The 17,770-nt window shown below is 40.7% G+C and overlaps 1 protein-coding gene across 1 annotated transcript in view; it reads right to left on the bottom strand.

The window, feature by feature from the left end:
- The window catches only part of LOC114685292 (carcinoembryonic antigen-related cell adhesion molecule 1-like), a 52,833-nt gene continuing 35,063 nt past the window's right edge, over nucleotides 1–17,770 (bottom strand). The window contains exons 6-8 of the mRNA XM_037210943.1: nucleotides 11,830–12,105; nucleotides 409–511; nucleotides 1–181 (exon numbers count right to left, since the gene is read on the bottom strand). Coding sequence (XP_037066838.1) covers nucleotides 1–181; nucleotides 409–511; nucleotides 11,830–12,105 — 560 coding nt within the window. The remainder of the gene's footprint in view (nucleotides 182–408; nucleotides 512–11,829; nucleotides 12,106–17,770) is intronic.

Below are 17,770 nucleotides of genomic sequence, written 5' to 3'. Positions count from 1 at the left end.
TTAGCTGTTTTCTAACTGGTGCTGGGGGTGGTACTTTGGATGAGAATTTACTTTTGCCTTCTTTTTCTTTTGAGGTTTCACATTTGAGGCTTCTTTTGAGGTTTCATTGAGGTTGGTTGGCTCATTGAGGTTGGTTGACTCATTGTCCACCTGTTTAATGTCGTTCTCATTTTGTGGCTCCCTGGTGAAAGATGAAGTCAATTTATCTCCAAACTTCACAGGGAAAGGAGTGAACATGACCATCAGAGAGTGAGGTACAGGACATAGGAAGGCAGTGATATGAGGAACACAGCAGACACATAGCAAAGAGAAGAAGATGGAGTCCAGACACAAAGTGAGGAAAACCTCTTCCCTTTCCCCAACTTGGAGGGAATGGAAGAGTAGATGGAAGGGTGTAAGACACTTCACCTGCCACGACGTCTGCGCCACAGGAAACCCAGTAAAAACATTACTGCAATCAGCCCCATCAGACATTGGGCAATAATACCCCATAATGAAGGTCGATGTTCACCTGTTATGGACAGAAAAGAGAAGAAGCATCATGATAAATTCATCTTTTTGTTTGTTTGTTTTTTTGAGACAGGGTTTCTCTGTGTAGCTTTGCGCCTTTCCTGGATCTTGCTCTGTAGACCAGGCTGGCCTCGAACTCACAAAGATCCACCTGCCTCTGCCTCCCGAGTGCTGGGATTAAAGGCGTGCGCCACCACCGCCCAGATGGAGAGATGGCTCAGCCGTTAAAGGCTAGGCTCACAACCAAAGATAAATTCATCTTTACCGAGCAAGTGACAAGAACTCTCTGAATGTGTCTGACATCTGTTTGTTCCTTTGGGGAGTGCACTTCCTGTGAGAAGGTAGATTAGGAGAGGTGAGGCAATAAGCAGGGTATTCTCTCCTAGTACTCCTGTAAGGACTATGTTGCTAGGGTGTCCATGTGTCTTATTTCAAGTCCTGGCTGCAGCAGGTTGGGAGATTGTGTGCTTTAGGCTGCAGTCTAAATCATATCAACTCTGGCAGTCCTTGGAAGACTCTAAACATGGGAGAAAGTCACATAGCAATTTTTACATTAAAATTACAGTTATTTTTAATGATCACATCTTTTTCTCGTTGTCCTAATTGTGGTCAATGTAAATATTCACCTCTCTGGTTCCTGTGGCCAGGAGTTAACTGAAAGAATATTGAGGCTCCATACCCAAAGAGTCCTGCCCGTTGGCCCCATCCCTGGGACACAGCTGGTCCCTAGGAACCCCTGCCCAACTTTGTCCCAGTTGCTGGCCAGCAGGCAGGGCTCCAGTGGGAAGGCCCCACATTCACCAAGACCTCCCACTGAATCCTGCAGTCTATACACCCTGCCCCCATACCCATCCTCCTGAGACCCCAGCCACTTCATGAGGCATGGAAACCAAGCCGGCAGCCCTCATTGGACAAAGACCTCTCATTGGAACAAGAGTAACCTCCTGAGACAGGGAATCTGCCACCCCTCATTAGACCACGAGTGGCTTTCTGAGACATAGAATCTGCCACCTGTCATTGGTCCAAGAGAGGCTTCCTGAAACACAGAATCTGTTAGCTCTCACTGGACAAAGAGCCCTGATAAGACCAAGAGCAGCTCTGTGAGTCACAGAATCAACAAGCTTGGGCTGACCCAAGAGCAGCTCCCTGAGACACAGAATCCCTCTGCTCTCATTAGACCAAGAACTAAGATTGCACCTAGAGGCTCCCCCCAGACACAGACACAATAAGCACAGAGTGTGACAATAGCTACTCACTCAGACACAAGCACCTATTATACCTATTTGAGGAAGAGATGGGCAGACATCAAGGGAAAATATATACAACAACATGAAGAGCAATATGGCATCACCAGAACCTACCTGACAGCAAGACCTGAACATCACATTGTAGAAGAAGCAGAAGAAAGCAACCTAAGAACAGCATCATGAACATGCTAGAGGCCTCTCAAGAAAAAATGAAAAATGAAATTGAGAAAAAGACAAACAAAAAATTGGAAGAAATCAATAAACAAATAGAGGAAAAGACAGATAAAAAATTGGAAGAAATCAATACATCCCTTAAAGAAAGCTAAGAAAACCATGAAAAAGCAATTAAACATGGCAGGGAAACACTTCAAGACCTGAAAAGGTATATAGAAACAATGAAGGAGACAAAAACAGGGAATGCTGGAAATAGAAAATCTGAGCAAACAAACAGGAAACACAGATGCAAGCATAACCAACAGAATACAAGCGATGGGATGGAAGACAGAATCTCTGGTTTAGAGGATACAGTAGAAGAAACAGATTCATCAGTCAAAGAAAATACCAAAGCCAAAAAAGTCATAGCACAAAATGTCCAGGAAATCTGGGATACCATGAAAAGGCCAAATCAATATAATAGGGATAGAAAAAGAGAAGAATACCAACTCAAAGGTACAGAAAATATATTCAACAAGGTCATAGAAGAAAACTTTCCCAACTTAAAGAAGGAAATAACTATGAAGATACAAGAATGCTATAGAACACCAAACAGACTAGACCCCCCCCCACCTCCAAAGTCACCTCACCTCCAAAGTCACTTCACCAGATAATAATTAAACAACTAAATCTACAGAATAAATAAAGAATATTAAGAACAGTAAAAAAAAAAAAAAAGGCCAAGTGACTTATCAAAGCAAACCCATCAGAATAACACCCAATTTCTCAATGGAGATTTTGAAAGCCACAAGGACCTGGACAGACATAATGCAGACACTAAGACACCATGGGTGCCAGCCTAGACTAATATACCCAGAAAAACTTTCAGTCACCATAGATGGAGTGAACAAGACATTCTAGAACAAAACCAGATTTAAACAATATCTATCCACAAATCCAGCCTTACAAAAAAGCACTAGAAGGAAAATTCCAACCTAAGGAAATCTGTTACACCCACAAAAATACAGGCAATAGATAACCCCACAGTAGCAAAGCTCAAAGAAGAGAAATATATACTCACTACCACCAAAAGGTAACAGAAACTAACAATCACGGGTCATTAATATCCCTTAATAAAATGGACTTAATTCACCTATAAAAAGACACGGGCTGCCAGAATGAATACAAAAACAGGACCCATTCTTCTGCTGCATACAAGAAACACACCTCAATTTCAAGGATGGATGCTACCTCAGAATAAAAGCCTAGGAAAAGTCTTACCAATCAAATAGTCTTAAGAAGCAGGCACCTATCCTAATATCCCACAAAATAGACTTCAAACTAAAATCAATCAAAAAAATCAAGAAGGACATTACATACTCATCACAGGAAAGATACACCAAGATGAAGTTTCAATTCTGAACATTTATGCCCCAAACTCAAGGGCACCCACATATGTAAAAGAATCATTACTAAAACTTAAATCACACATAAAACCCCACACATTAATAGTAGGAGGCTTCAACATCCCATTCTCACCACTGGACAGATCTGCCAAATCAAAACTAAACAGAGAAAAAAGGGGCTTAACTGATGATGTAACTCAAATGAACTTAATCAATATCTACAGAACATTCCACCCTAACAAAAATGAATATACTTTCTTCTCAGCACCCCATGAAACCTTCTCAAAAATCGACCACATACTCGGTCACAAAGCAAACCTCAACAGATACAAAACAATTGAAATAACCTCCTGTATTCTATCAGACCACCATGGCTTAAAGTTAGATTTCAACAACAACAAAAACTACAGAAAACCTACAATCTCATGGAAACTGTATAATGCTCAACTGAATCACCAATGGGTCAAGGAAGTAATAGAAAGAAATTAAAGACTTCCTAGAGATATATGAAAATAAATATACTACATACCAAAACTTATGGAACACTACAAAAGAAGTGCTAAGAAGAAAATTCATAGCACTAAATGCCCACATAAAGAATTTGGGGAAATCTCACACTAGTGACTTAACAGCACACCTGAAAGGTCTAGAACAAGAAGAAGCAAAGTCACCCAGAAAGAATAGATGCCAGGAAATAATCAAATTGAGAGCTGAAATCAATAAAATAGAAACAAAGAGAACAATACAAAGAATCAATAAACCAAAGAGTTGGTTCTTTAAGAAAATCAACAAGATAGACAAGCACTTATCTAGACTACCAAAAGAATGGGAGAGAGAACATGCAAATTCAGAAAATTACAAATGAAAAGGGAGACATAACAACTGACCATGAGGAAATCCAGAGAATAATCAGGTCATATTTCAAACACCTGTACTTCGAAAAATTGGAACATCTAAAAGAAATGAACAATTTTCTGTATAGGTATCATATACCTAAGTTAAACCAAGACCAGAGGAACTATTTAAATAGACCAATAACCCCCAAGGAAATAGAAACCATCATTAAAAGTCTCCCAAACAAAAAAGGCCAAGGACTAGATGGTTTCAATGCAAATTCTACCAGATCTTCAAAGAAGAGTTAATACAAATACTCTTTTTTTTTTTTTTTTTTTTGGTTTTTCGAGACAGGGTTTCTCTGTGTAGCTTTGCGCCTTTCCTGGAACTCACTTTGGAGACCAGGCTAGCCTCAAACTCACAGAGATCCGCCTGCCTCTGCCTCCCAAGTGCTGCGATTAAAGGCATGTGCCACCACCGCCCGGCACAAATACTCTTTAAATTTTTTCACAAAATAGGAACAGAAGGAACATTACCAAACTCTTTTTATGAGTCTACAGTTACTCTGACTCCCAAGCCAAACATAGATGCAACAAAGAAAGAGAATTACAGAACAATCTCCATCATGAACATTGAAACAAAAATACTCAATAAAATATTGACAAACAGACTTCAAGAACACATAAAAACAATTATCCAAGTTGATCAAGTAGGCCTCATCTCAGAGATGGAAGGATGGTTCAACATATGAAAGTCTGTCAATGTAATACACCATATAAAAAAACTGAAAGAAAAAAAACACATGATCATTTCATTAGATGCTAAAAAGGCCTTTGGCAAAATCCATCACCCCTTCATGATAAAGGTCTGCGAAAGATCAGGAATGCAGAGAACATACCTAAACATAATAAAGGCAATTTATAGCAAGCCAACAGCCAACATCAAAATAAATGGAGAGAAACTCAAAGCAAATCCACCAAAATTAGGAACAAAACAAGGCTGTCCATTCTCCCCATATTTATTCAATATAGTACTTGAAGTTCTAGCTAGAGCAATAAGAAAACAAAAGGAGATCAAGGGGATGCAAACTGGAAAGGAAGAAGTTAAACTTTCACTATTTGTAGATGACATGATAGTATATATAAGTGACCCCAAAAATTTGACCAAGGAACTCTTACAGCTGATAAACACCTTCAGTAATGTGGCAGGATACAAGATTAACTCAAAAAAATTAGTAGCCCTGCTATATACAAATGACAAACAGGCTGAGAAAAAAAATCAGAGAAACATCACCCTCTACAATAGCCACAAATAATATAAAATACCTTGGGGTAACTCTAACTAAGCAAGCAAAGGACTTGTATGACAAAAACTTTAAGTCCCTGAAAAAAGAAGTTGAAGAAGATGTCAGAAAATGGAAAGATCTCCCGTGTTCATGGATAGGTAGGATTAACATAGTAAAAGTGGCTATCTTACCAAAAGCAATCTACAGATTCAATGCAATCCTCATCAAAATCCCAACACAAATCTTCACAGACCTGGAAAGAACAATACTCAACTTCATATGGAAAAACAAAAAACAAAAACCCAAGATAGCTAAAAGAATCCTGTACAATAAAACAACCTCTGGAGGCATCAAGATCCCTGACCTCAAGCTCTACTATAGAGCTACAGTAATAAAAACAGCTTGGTACTGGCATAAAAACCGACATGTGGACCAATGGAACCGAACTGAAGACCCTAACATTAATCCAGACACCTACTAATAGGTGATTTTCAACAAAGAAGCCCAAACTGTAAAATGAAAAAAAGAAATCATCTTCAACAAATGGTGCTGGCATAACTGGATCTGAACATGTAGAAGACTGCAAATAGATCCATATCTGACACCGTGCACAAATCTTAAGTCCAAGTGGATCAAAGACCTCAACATAAATCCAGTTATTCTAAACCTGATAGAAGAGAAAGTTAGGAAGTAGTCTTGAACACATTGGCACCAAAGATCACTTCCTAAATATAGCACCAACAGCACAGACACTGAGAGAAACAATCAATCAACGGGACCTCTTGAAACTGAGAAGCATTTGTAGGGCAATGGACACAGACAATAAGACAAAATAGCAGGCTACAGAATGGCAAAAGATCTTCATCAACCCCCATATATGACAGAGGGCTGATATCAAGAATATATAAAGCAATCAGGAAAATAGATATCAAAATATCAGACAGTCCAATTAAAAAATGGGCTATAGAGCTAAACAGAGAATTATCAACAGAAGAAGCTCAAATGGCTGAAAGACATTAAAGGAATTGTTCAACATCCTTAGTCATCAGGGAAATGCAAATCAAAACAACTCTGAGATACCACCGTACACCTGTCAGAATGGCTAAGATCAAAAACACTGCAGACAGCTTACGTTGGAGAGGATGTGGAGTAAGGGTAACACTCCTCCACTGTTGGTGGGAATGCAAGCTTATACAGACACTTTGGAAATCAATATGGTGCTTACATAGAAAACTGAAAATCAATCTCCCCCAAGAACCAGCTATACCACGATTGGGCATATTCCCAAGGAATGCTCAATCATACCACAAGGACACATGTTCAGCTATATTTATAACAGCATTATTTGTAATAGCCAGAACCTGGAAACAACCTAGAAACCCTTCAATTGAAGAATGGGCCGGGCGGTGGTGGCGCACGCCTTTAATCCCAGCACTCGGGAGGCAGAGCCAGGCGGATCTCTGTGAGTTCGAGGCCAGCCTGGACTACCAAGTGAGTCCCAGGAAAGGCGCAAAGCTACACAGAGAAACCCTGTCTTGAAAAACCAAAAAAAAAAAAAGAATGGATAAAGAAAATGTGGTACATATACACAATGGAGTACTACTCAGCAGAGAAAAACAATGACAGCATGAAATTTGCAGGCAAATGGATGGAAATAGAAAAAACATCATCCTGAGTGAGGTAACCCAGACTCAGAAAGACAAACATGGTATGTACTCACTCATTGGTGGATACTAGATATAAAACAAAAAAGGACTAGACTGCTACTCATAACTCGAGGGAGGCTACCTAGAAAAGAGGACCATAAGAAAGACACATGGATCACCCAATGACAGAGAAATCAATGAGATCTACATGAGCAAACTGGACATGAGTGGAGGTAATGAAGGGCAAAGGTCAAGGGAAAGAAAACTTAGGGGATTGGGAGATCCCAGCTGGATCAAGAACAGAGAGGGAGAACAAGGAAAAGACCATAATAAATGAAGACCCCATGGGAATAAGAAGAAGCAAAGTACTAGAGAGGTCCCCAGAAATCCACAAGGATACCTCCACAATAGACTTCTGGCAATGGTCGAGAGAAAGCCCAAACTGACCTACTCTGATGATCAGATGGCCAAACATCCTAACTCTCTGGTAGAACTCTCATCCGATGACTGATGGAAGCAGATGCAGAAATCCATGGCCAGGCCCCAGTTGGAGCTCCGGGAGTCCAATAGGCAAGAGAGAGGTGGGATTGTATGAGCAAGAATTGTTGAGACCATGATTGCAAAAAGCACAGGGACAAATAGCCAAACTAGTGGAAACGCATGAACTATGACCCAATAGCTGAGGAGCCCCCAACTGGATCAGGCCCTATGCATAAGTGAGATAGTTGATTAGCTTGAACTATTTGGGAGGCCCCCAGGCAGTGGGACCAGGACCAGTCCTTAGTGCATGAGCTGGCACCTTGGAGTTGGTACCAATGCAGGGACACTTTGTTCAGCTTGGGTGAAGGGAGGAGAGGACTAGACCTGCCTCCACTGAATCTACCAGCCTGAACTGAAGCCCCAGGGGAGTCCTTGCCTGGAGAAGATGGGAAGGAATCTGTGGCTGATATGTAAAATTAAATTAAATTGTAAAATAAAATAAAACAAAGAAATTAGGCATCAAAATACCCAATGGTCCAATTGAAAATGGACTATAGAGCTAAACAGAGAATTCTCACCAGAAGAAGCTCAAATGGCTGAAAGACACTTAAGGATTTGCTCAGCATCCATAGTCATCAGGGAAATGCAAATCAAAATGACTCTGAGATACCATTCTACACCTGTCAGAATGACACTGAAGACAGCTTATGCTGGAGAGGATGTGGATGGAGCAAAGGGAACATTCCTCAACTATTGTTGGGAGTGCAAACTTGTACAGCCACTTTGGAAATCAGTATGGTACATTCTCAGAAAATTGGGAATTGATCTCCCTTAAGACCCAGCTATACCACTCTTGAGGATACACCCAAGGAATGCTCAATCATACAAGGACACATGCTCAACTATGTTCATAGTAGCCTTTTTTGTAATAGCCAGAACTTGGAAACAACTTAGATGCCCCTCAACTGAAGAATGGATAAAGAAAATGTGGTACAAATGAATGGAAACACATGAACTATGAACCAAAAAGGCTGAGGGGCCCCCAGCTGGACCAGGCCCTCTGAATAGGTGAGACACTTGATTGGCTTGATCAGTTTGGGAGGCAACTAGGCAGTGGGACCAAGTCCTGTGCTCATTGCATGAGTTGGCTGTTTGAAACCTGGAGCTTATGCAGGGACGCTTGGCTCAGTCTGGGAGGAAGGGACTGGACCTGCCTGGACATAGTCTTCCAGGTTGATCGCAATCCTCGGGGGAGGACTTGTCCTGGAGGAGGTGGGAATGGGGGTAGGCTGGTGGTAAGGGGAGGGGGTGGGAGGGGGAGAATAGGGGAACACGTGGCTGATATGTAGAACTGAATGGTATTGTAAAATTATATATATATAAAATGTGGTACATAGACACAATGGAGTACTCTTCAGCAGAGAAAAACAATGACAGCATGAAATTTGGAGGCAAACGGATGGATCTAGAAAAAATCATCCTGAGTGAGGTAACCCAGACTCAGAAAGACACACATGGTAGCTACTCACTCATAAGTGGATACTAGATGAAAAGCAACTCACAGCTCCAGGGAGGCTACCCAGTAAAGAGGACCCTATGAAAGACACAGGATTGCCCAACGATGAAGAAATGGATGAGATCTACATGAGCAACCTGGGGTTGAGAGGCAATAATGGAGGGCAGGGGTCAGGAGAAAGAGAGCTTAGGGGAGCAGAACGTCCTAGCTGGATCAGGAACAGAGTGGGAAAACAAGGAAAGAGACACCATGATAAATGAAGACCCATGGGAATAGGAAGATGCAGAGTGCTAGAGAGGTCCCCAGAAACCCACATAGATGACTCCACCATAGACTACTGGCAATGGTTGAAGTGGTGCCTGAGCTGACCTACACTAGTGATGGAATGGCCAAACACCCTAGCTGTCATAATAGAACCCTCATCCAGGGACAATGGAAGCAAATGCAGAAATCCTTGGTCAATTCTCAAATGGAGTCCCAGGAGTCCAATTGATGAGAGAGAGGGAGAGGGAGAGGGAGAGGGAGGGAGATGGAGAGGGAGAGGGAGGGAGATGGAGAGAGAGAGAGAGAGAGAGAGAGAGAGAGAGAGAGAGAGAGAGAGAGAGAGAGATCATATGAGCAAGAGATATCGAGACCATGATTGGAAAAGTACAGAGACAACTATTCAAAATAGTGGAAACACATGAACTGTGTCCAATAGCTCAGGAGACCCCATGGAACGGGATTAGGTCCTTTAGATAAGTGAGACAGTGGTCCTCTAGATAAGTGAGACAGTTCTGTAGCTTGAACTCTTTAGGAGGACCCCAGGCAGTGGGACTGGGACCTGTCCTTAGTGCATGAGCTGGCTTTTTGGAACTTAGTGCCTGTGCTGAGACACTTAGCTCAGCCATGGTACAGGGAGGAGGGGATTGGACCTGCCACAATTGAAGGAACCAGGCTCTACAGACTCCCCAGGGAAGACCTTGCCTTGGAGGAGGTGGGAATGAAGGGTGTGTTGGGGAGAAGGCTGGGAAGAGGGGGAGAGAAGACAGGGGATTCCATGGTTGATATGTAAAACAAATAGAACATCTCTTAGTAAAAAGGAATGAAATAAAATAAATTTAAAAAATTCATTTCTGCTGGCTCTTTTGAATTTATTGGTGTGAAACAGAGTTGTCCTATTGATTTACAGAATTTGGAAGGCATTCTTGCTGTCCATCTGCCCCTCTGTGACCAGATGAGTTTTGATCAGGCTGCTAATATTCTTCAATGATGGACAAATAATCAGTTATACAAGGGATGTTGGGAAATTGGGATATACAGGTAAAAGAATTAAGTTAAGCCTTCACCTAACAACATATACAAATCAGCTCTACATGGATCAAAGATTAGAGCTGAAGGTCATCAGACTTTTAGGAGACAGGATGAAAACATCTTGAAACTGGATTTCAAATGATGTCTTTGTTATGATGCCAGATGCATCATATGGGCCTTTTGACTGCTTGTATGTCTCTGCACCACATGCATGTTTGGTATATGAGGGGAAGAAAAGAGGGTGCTGAATTCCTTGGAACTTCAGTTACAGGCAGTAATAAACTGCCATGTGGGTGTTGGGAATTGAACCTCTGTCCATTGAAAGAGTTACCAGGGCGCTTAATTCTTGATCTATCTTTCCAATCCCATAAACCATATATACACACACACAAACTACTACACACCACAAAAAAACAGTCATCAGAGAAAAGAGTCTTGTGCAAGGATATCATGCTTCAAATATCAGCATTTTGGATAAGAAACTCAATATACAGGCCACCAAGATGGCTCAGTTGTGAAGAGTGCCTGCCAAACTCCCTCCCAGTACCTACCCCTAACTGCCACACGGAAATAAATGCACAAACAAATGTGGGCCAGTGAAATGGCTTAGCAGATAAAGAGCTGGTTCATTCACCTGAGTTCAATCCCCTGTCCCTGGAGAACTGGCTCCCACAAATTGTCCACTGACCTCCACTCATGGGTGTGGGACATGCACACAAAATGAGTAGATATGCAAATGTCATAAGAAACTCATTACAGGTCCTTTCTATCTATGGATTTTATATTTATGGATTGAAACCTTTGAAACAAACTACTTGAAAAAGATTCACAACAGTGAAAAATGTATTGTTTCCTCCTATTTTTTTCCTGTACTTAACACAATAAGACTAGGGTCTATACAGTATTCATATTAGGCTTTGAAAATAATTTAAAGAAAATCTGAATGTGTCGAAAGAAGTGTAGAATAATGTGAATAATTTACTAGTTTCTGAGGGTTGACTGTGACTGACTCAGACTCTAAACTCTTAATCACTTTGCATTTCTATTTGCTATATTGACATCTATTGTTGTTATTAGTGACAGGGTCTCACAATGTAATCTGAGCTGGCATTGTACTTCTATGCCTCCTGCTTCATGGTCTCTCTCCCTTTTGAGACAGGGTCTCACTATGTAGCTCTGGCTAACCTCAAACTGACTACAAAAACCAGGGTGATTGGGAACTCATAGAGATCCAACTGTCTCTGCCTCTGATGTGCTGGGTTAAAGGCATGCAGCACTCTGCTCACCTTGCTTGGCATTGTATCATGAGATTAACATGCATCCATCACTAAGCTGGCTGTATTTGTTTCCTGAACAATGTTTTTCTCCCTGTGACTTTGACCAATTCTACATTCTGTTGATAAAGAAACTGCCCCCATCCGCAACACTATGGAGTAAGGAGGGAACAGAGGTCACTCACCTATTATGTCCAGCTGGATGGGGTCACTCCTCTTGGAACTGACTTGATTGGATACTTCACACTGATAGTCCCCGGAATCCTCAATCCTCACAGAGACTATTTGGAGGGTGCTGTTGTTCTGGGACATCTTCATCCTGTCTGTGATCTCAACTCTCTGACCTTTGAAGAACCAATGAATGGAAATCCCAGTGTCCTTTGACAAGCAGGTCAGGAACACAGAGATCATATCTTTGACAGTGGTGTTGGTGACTTGGATGGAGGGGGGAGTCACTGGATCTGTGGATAAATAGTGGAGGGGAACAGTTGAGAGGTCTTCACCCTCAGAGATCCTCATCCAGTTCACAGGGCCACGAGAATGAATGAGCCCTCTGCAAGATTGCATGTTTGGGTTCAAGATATGGTCTGTAGGGAGAGAGCTGCTGTGACCACATCTGTTCAAGAGACTCTTAGGAGAGCTGGAAATTACTCCTACCAAGATCACTCACAGTGACCCTGACTTAGGGTATTTGTGTAGATTCCACACTGGTAGCCTCTTCAGCCCAAATGTCCTGAAATCTCATGGTGGGGGGAATGTATTTCCCAATGATCTTTGTGGGGATTCTTGCTCACACTTTCTGTGAGTGTGAAGAATCAGGCCCCTCTTTTATAAAATAGCCTTCTGTTTATTTATAATTAAATAATTTGTCATGAGGTTAAAATGGCCCAGCTAATCTTAAAGGTGTTAAAGGCTAGACCTCAGGACTGGAAGAAATCCCTAAATGAAGGATTTCTGTTTGTAGAAAAAATTGTATTTCCTACCCCATGGATATGGATTAAATACTACAGAGAAGAAGTGAATAATTACAGTGCTGACCACAGCCTACAAGTCTAATCCTCAGTATTGATATTTTTTGAGACAGGGTCTCAGTGTATAGTTCTAACTCACTTAGAACTTGCTATGTAGACCAGACTGGCCTCAAACTCACACTATCCACATGCCTCTCCCTCCCCAGTGCTGTCATCAAAGATGTGGGACACCACACTCAGCTATTTGTTTTTTGTTTTTTTTGAGACAGGGTTTCTCAGTATAGCTTTGGGCCTGTCCTGGATCTCGCTCTGTAGACCAGGCTGGCCTCGAACTCACAGAGATCCACCTCAGTCTGTCTCCCGAGTACTGAGATTAAGGTGTGCACCACCACTGCCGGGCAAGTATTTGTTTATTGAACCTTGAGAAGAGTAAGCAAAAGAGCATCATCAACTGTCAGTGAATTGGTTTACCCTGACTCAGAACAGAGCTCCCAGAGACCTTCTCCACCCACTCTTCCCATCCCATGGACTCAGAGCTGAGAAAGGAATAGACCTGGGAGCAGAGGTCTAGTCCCCATCTGTGGGGAATATTCTCCTCCAATTTGGAGAATAAGAATGTGAGCACAGTTGAAAGCCCTGGGTTTTTCTTGTAGGTCATGGAGGTCATAAAATGAAAATGGAGGGGACAGGAAAGCTTGTGTTATGTACAGAAAGAAATCTTGACCTCGACGCTTTCCTAACCTCACACAACCTAAGGCTTTACAAGGCTGGGAGAACCTCCTCCTCACATTGCAAGCTCCATTTCTATTAGCCAGAAATTAGAGAACCAGGAGGCCATTAGACATAGGCATGGAACAGGAGTCTTGGGGGAAGACTGAGTTTTGCTTGTTCCCATAGACATGGGCTGGAAATTAAATGCTTCTGTGCCTTCCCAGAAAGCAAAAAGACTCCTCCAAACTTTGTTCTGATATTTCAGAGATACATTTACTAAGGACTGTAATTTGCTTCACTGTGGTCCCATTGACTCCAGGAAAAACGTTATAGATGAGGCAGGAATAGGATCCCAAATTATTAGTAATTGTGTTGGAGATAAAGAGCTCTTGGGAGGATGACTGGAGCTCTCCATTGACAAACCAAGAGTACTGTGGAGGTGGGTTAGCATCTGTGTGGCAGGAGATGTGAGGTTTGTCCTTGAATGGAAATGAATATTTGAGGGGGATGTGATCAGGACATCTGGATCATCTGGAGCAAACAGAACAAAGCCACATGTGATGTCAGCAGAGGGAAGGGGAAATTCTGGTCTGTAGAAGGACATAGTAGCTCTTTGAGCTGTGCTTTAACCTTAGCTAAGCAGGTCCTACCCAGAGCTGGAGTGTAGATTAGCAGAAGAGTACTCATTCAGCATGCACAAGCCCTGATCTTTCTCAAGCACAACATACAAAATCCCCACTGCACACTCTTGTGTGCACTGAGACTGAGTCTGACATGTCCCCTGTCTCCATCAATCACCCTGAGTCTCTCTAGGCAGAATTCCCTGCAACCCATTCAACCACAATGCTGGGCCTGTCCACATATGCTTGGGCTGGGCTTTTACTGTTCCTTCATTAAAAGAAATTCACCTTACATTGGCTGTTCTCAATAATCCATCTCCTATGTCTCCTGACTAATTGAATGCATAAATGCTTTTGGATGTAAAGTTTTTGTAAGGGTACAAAAGTTTAGATATAGATACCATTTAGGAAAGTTAAAAAATAACTTATGATATATGAATTGCCAGTTATTGGGATAGATAAATATAACATATAAACATCTAGATATGGTATAAATGATACCCAAATCTCAGTAAATAACCTAGAGATACTGATGATGTATACCTAAGTTAGAACTATGGAAAAAGTGGTTATTGAAATCTGGTATATATAGGTTTTAGATATAGACTTAGGTATGCATTAATACAGTAGTCTGTAGACTTCCCCCAGAAGAGACACTGGGGCTAATAATAGGCCATAGCTCCTCCACTGTACAAGGTATAATAATTGTCCCAGGAATGATTGATCCTGACTTTACTGGGAAAATTAAGATTATTGTAAACCTCCTACAAAAACAATTCAGATTCTACAGGGTAGTGCCTAAAGGAGCTGCCAGTTTGGATTATAGTGTTACGGTCTTCTCGGTTCAGGAAATTAAATATTACAGACCAACTAAATCCTTAAAATACAGGGAAAGAAAATAATTCACTTGCTAGACATAAGCATAGACATTTCTTACATTTTAGAAAATAATTGGCCAAGTACTTAAGACAATTATTAGTCCTTCATCTCTTATAGAACTAGGTCAAGCTAATATTGTAAACAAAAGCTCAGAAATATTAAAATGGTCAGATAAAATTATGGCCTATTCTGCCCACAAGCATCCCCTTTATACCTAACACTCTGTGGGGAAGAGACATGCTGCAGTTAATTGGTGAATCATTAATCTCTGCTATGGACTAATATCAGCTCAAATGCTATAGATGAGTGTTTAAATTAAAAGAACTCGGGTAAACAAACCAAGGGCATAATTGAGCCCATTATTCCAGAAATTATAAATGACAGACATGGCCTAGGATATCAAAATTAATCTGAGGCACCACTGTTGACTGCTAACCCCACTACATGGAAATCTGATGCTCCTATCTTGGTGAAAAAATGGACTTTGAATGCTGAGAGAATTGAAGCTGCTACTTGTCTGGTGGGAGAGAAGCTTAAAAATAGGGCATACAAAGCCTCTCACCAGCCCTTGAGTCACCCCAATACTTGTTGGTTAGAAAAAGCAGGCTTACAGGCTGTTCCAAGACCTTAAAATTTTAAATGAACTTTATTGGAGCAAAGGGGAACTTCACAATCTAGTTTGCCATCTCCCACAGCCACCCCTAGAATCCAAAATATAATTGTCATAGACTTACAAGACTGCTTCTTCACCATTCCTCCTCACCCTAAAGATTGTCAGCATTTAAGCTTGCCTTCTAACCCTGACACAATGCAAGTCAAAAGCTGACAAGCAGAGCAGGAAATATGAGTTCTGTTTACCCAGAACTCATTTATTGAGCTGAGTGCCTCATCATATATACAGATTAACTATCAGAACTATCTGTTAATTATAGTTTCCTCACAGTCCCCCAACCCAATAATCTATGTGTGTATGTGTATGTATGTTTATATGTGTGTATGTATGTATATATATATATATATATATATATATATATATATATATTTCACAGGTGACATCATATTTATAATAAACTATAGGAACTATGAGTCTATAGATTGGCAGATAAGACTATACTGGTACTTTCTAATATCTGTCCAACAATTACAAATTCTCTCCCTCTGGAAGCTCACCCATGAGGCCTACGTCCTTATGATTTATGGCTATGAAATAAAGAAATAATATACCATTTATTCCACTGCTTTTCAATTTTAGAAAGGCCTAGAGCTCATAATTGGACACAAGCCTTACGTATACTTCAAGAGCTCTTAACAATTGGTGCTTAACTTTTCATATCTCCCACTACAGGCATCCCTTATTATCTACAGGCCAAGCCACAAAGTTACACTTAAAGCCTTTAGAACCTTCTCACTTGTACTTGTAAAGGTCCTGATGTTTCCATAATGTCAAAAAGAGAATATGCTTACATGTTTTCACAGGATACTGACCCATCTTTATGAATCCTGGATTGGCTGGTCATGACATATACTAGGCCGCTGCAGGAAAAAGGTGCACTAAAGCTGCCAGTCTGAATACAGGCTGCTATTTGCCTCTAGATATTTAATATTGAGCTGTGACTTTATGAACAAATTGATACAATTTCAGATCCTTTTGATGAACTCTGTTCATCAATGATATCAAAACGTATAGAAATATGATTAGAAATAATCCTGTCCTAAATGAATTTTTATTAATTTTGATCAAAAGATAATCAAGACTTAAGATATATTATAAATAAAACATTTCAGATTTCATTCTCTGACTATCCTGCTTTTTGATTAAGACTCCAAAGATTCATAATCTTGCTCTGACAAATCACCACTGTTATCATATTGCTAATATGTCTAAAGATTTTGTCTTTTAAGAGGGTTCTTATGAGTTTCAAGAGATCTAAATTCACCAACGCTCACATCCAAGAAGGACCAGGAGGAATGCAACCTGACTACAGTTTATATCTTCCACTTATATATTTTCTTTTTCTTCTCTATGATGGTGAATCTTTCCCTCTCTCCCTGGCCTGATATCCTCATCTCTCATCTGCTAAAACCATGCATTTAATATTCCATATGTATACTTAAGAGAAAAAGTTTCCTCCTTAAAATCCCTAAAATGCATGTTCTAATACATATATTTGTTTCCAGCAGAAATTCTGATGATTTAAAGAGTTACACATTGTCATCCTCTGGACCACAGAAATGCTGTCTAGCTGCAGGTCTGCACCCCATCCTCCACCCTCCAGCCCAAATGGATGTGCTGTCCAGCTCAGCCTTGCATCATGTCCTCTAGCACATGAGACAGAAAATCCTGCTACCCATGTCTTACCCTGCAGAGCCTGAAACAGCCTGCCCTTACTGGATTCCCACTGTTTAACATACCTAAACTTATGGGACACTATGAAAACAGTGCGAAGATGAAAATTCAAAGCACTAAATGCCCACATAAAGAAGTTGGAGAAAACTCACATTAGAGATTTAACAGCACACCTGATAGCTCTGGAACAAAAAGTAGCAAACTCACCCAGGAGGAATTCATGCCAGCAAATAATCAAATTGAGGGATGGCTGAAATCAATAAAACGGAAACATAGAACAATAAGAAGAATCAATGAAACAAAGAGTTGGTTCTTTGAAAAAATCAACAAGATAGACAAGACCTTGCCCAAACTAAACAAAAGGCACAAAGAGAGCATCCAAATAAACAAAATCAGAAATGAAAAGGGATACATGACAACAAACAACAAGAAAATCCAGAGAATCATTATGTCATACTTCAAAAACCCTACTCCACAAAATTGGAAAATCTAAAAGAAATGGAGAATATTTGGATAGGTACTAGATACCAAAATTACATCAAGACCAGATAAACATTTTAATAGACCTATAACACATAAGGAAATAGAAACAGTAAAG

This window comes from Peromyscus leucopus, chromosome 1 (genome assembly GCF_004664715.2).
Source record: "Peromyscus leucopus breed LL Stock chromosome 1, UCI_PerLeu_2.1, whole genome shotgun sequence".
Classification (NCBI taxonomy): Eukaryota; Metazoa; Chordata; class Mammalia; order Rodentia; family Cricetidae; genus Peromyscus; species Peromyscus leucopus.
The sequence above is the reverse complement of the archived record's forward strand: the minus strand, read 5'-3'. Positions and strand labels throughout refer to the sequence as shown.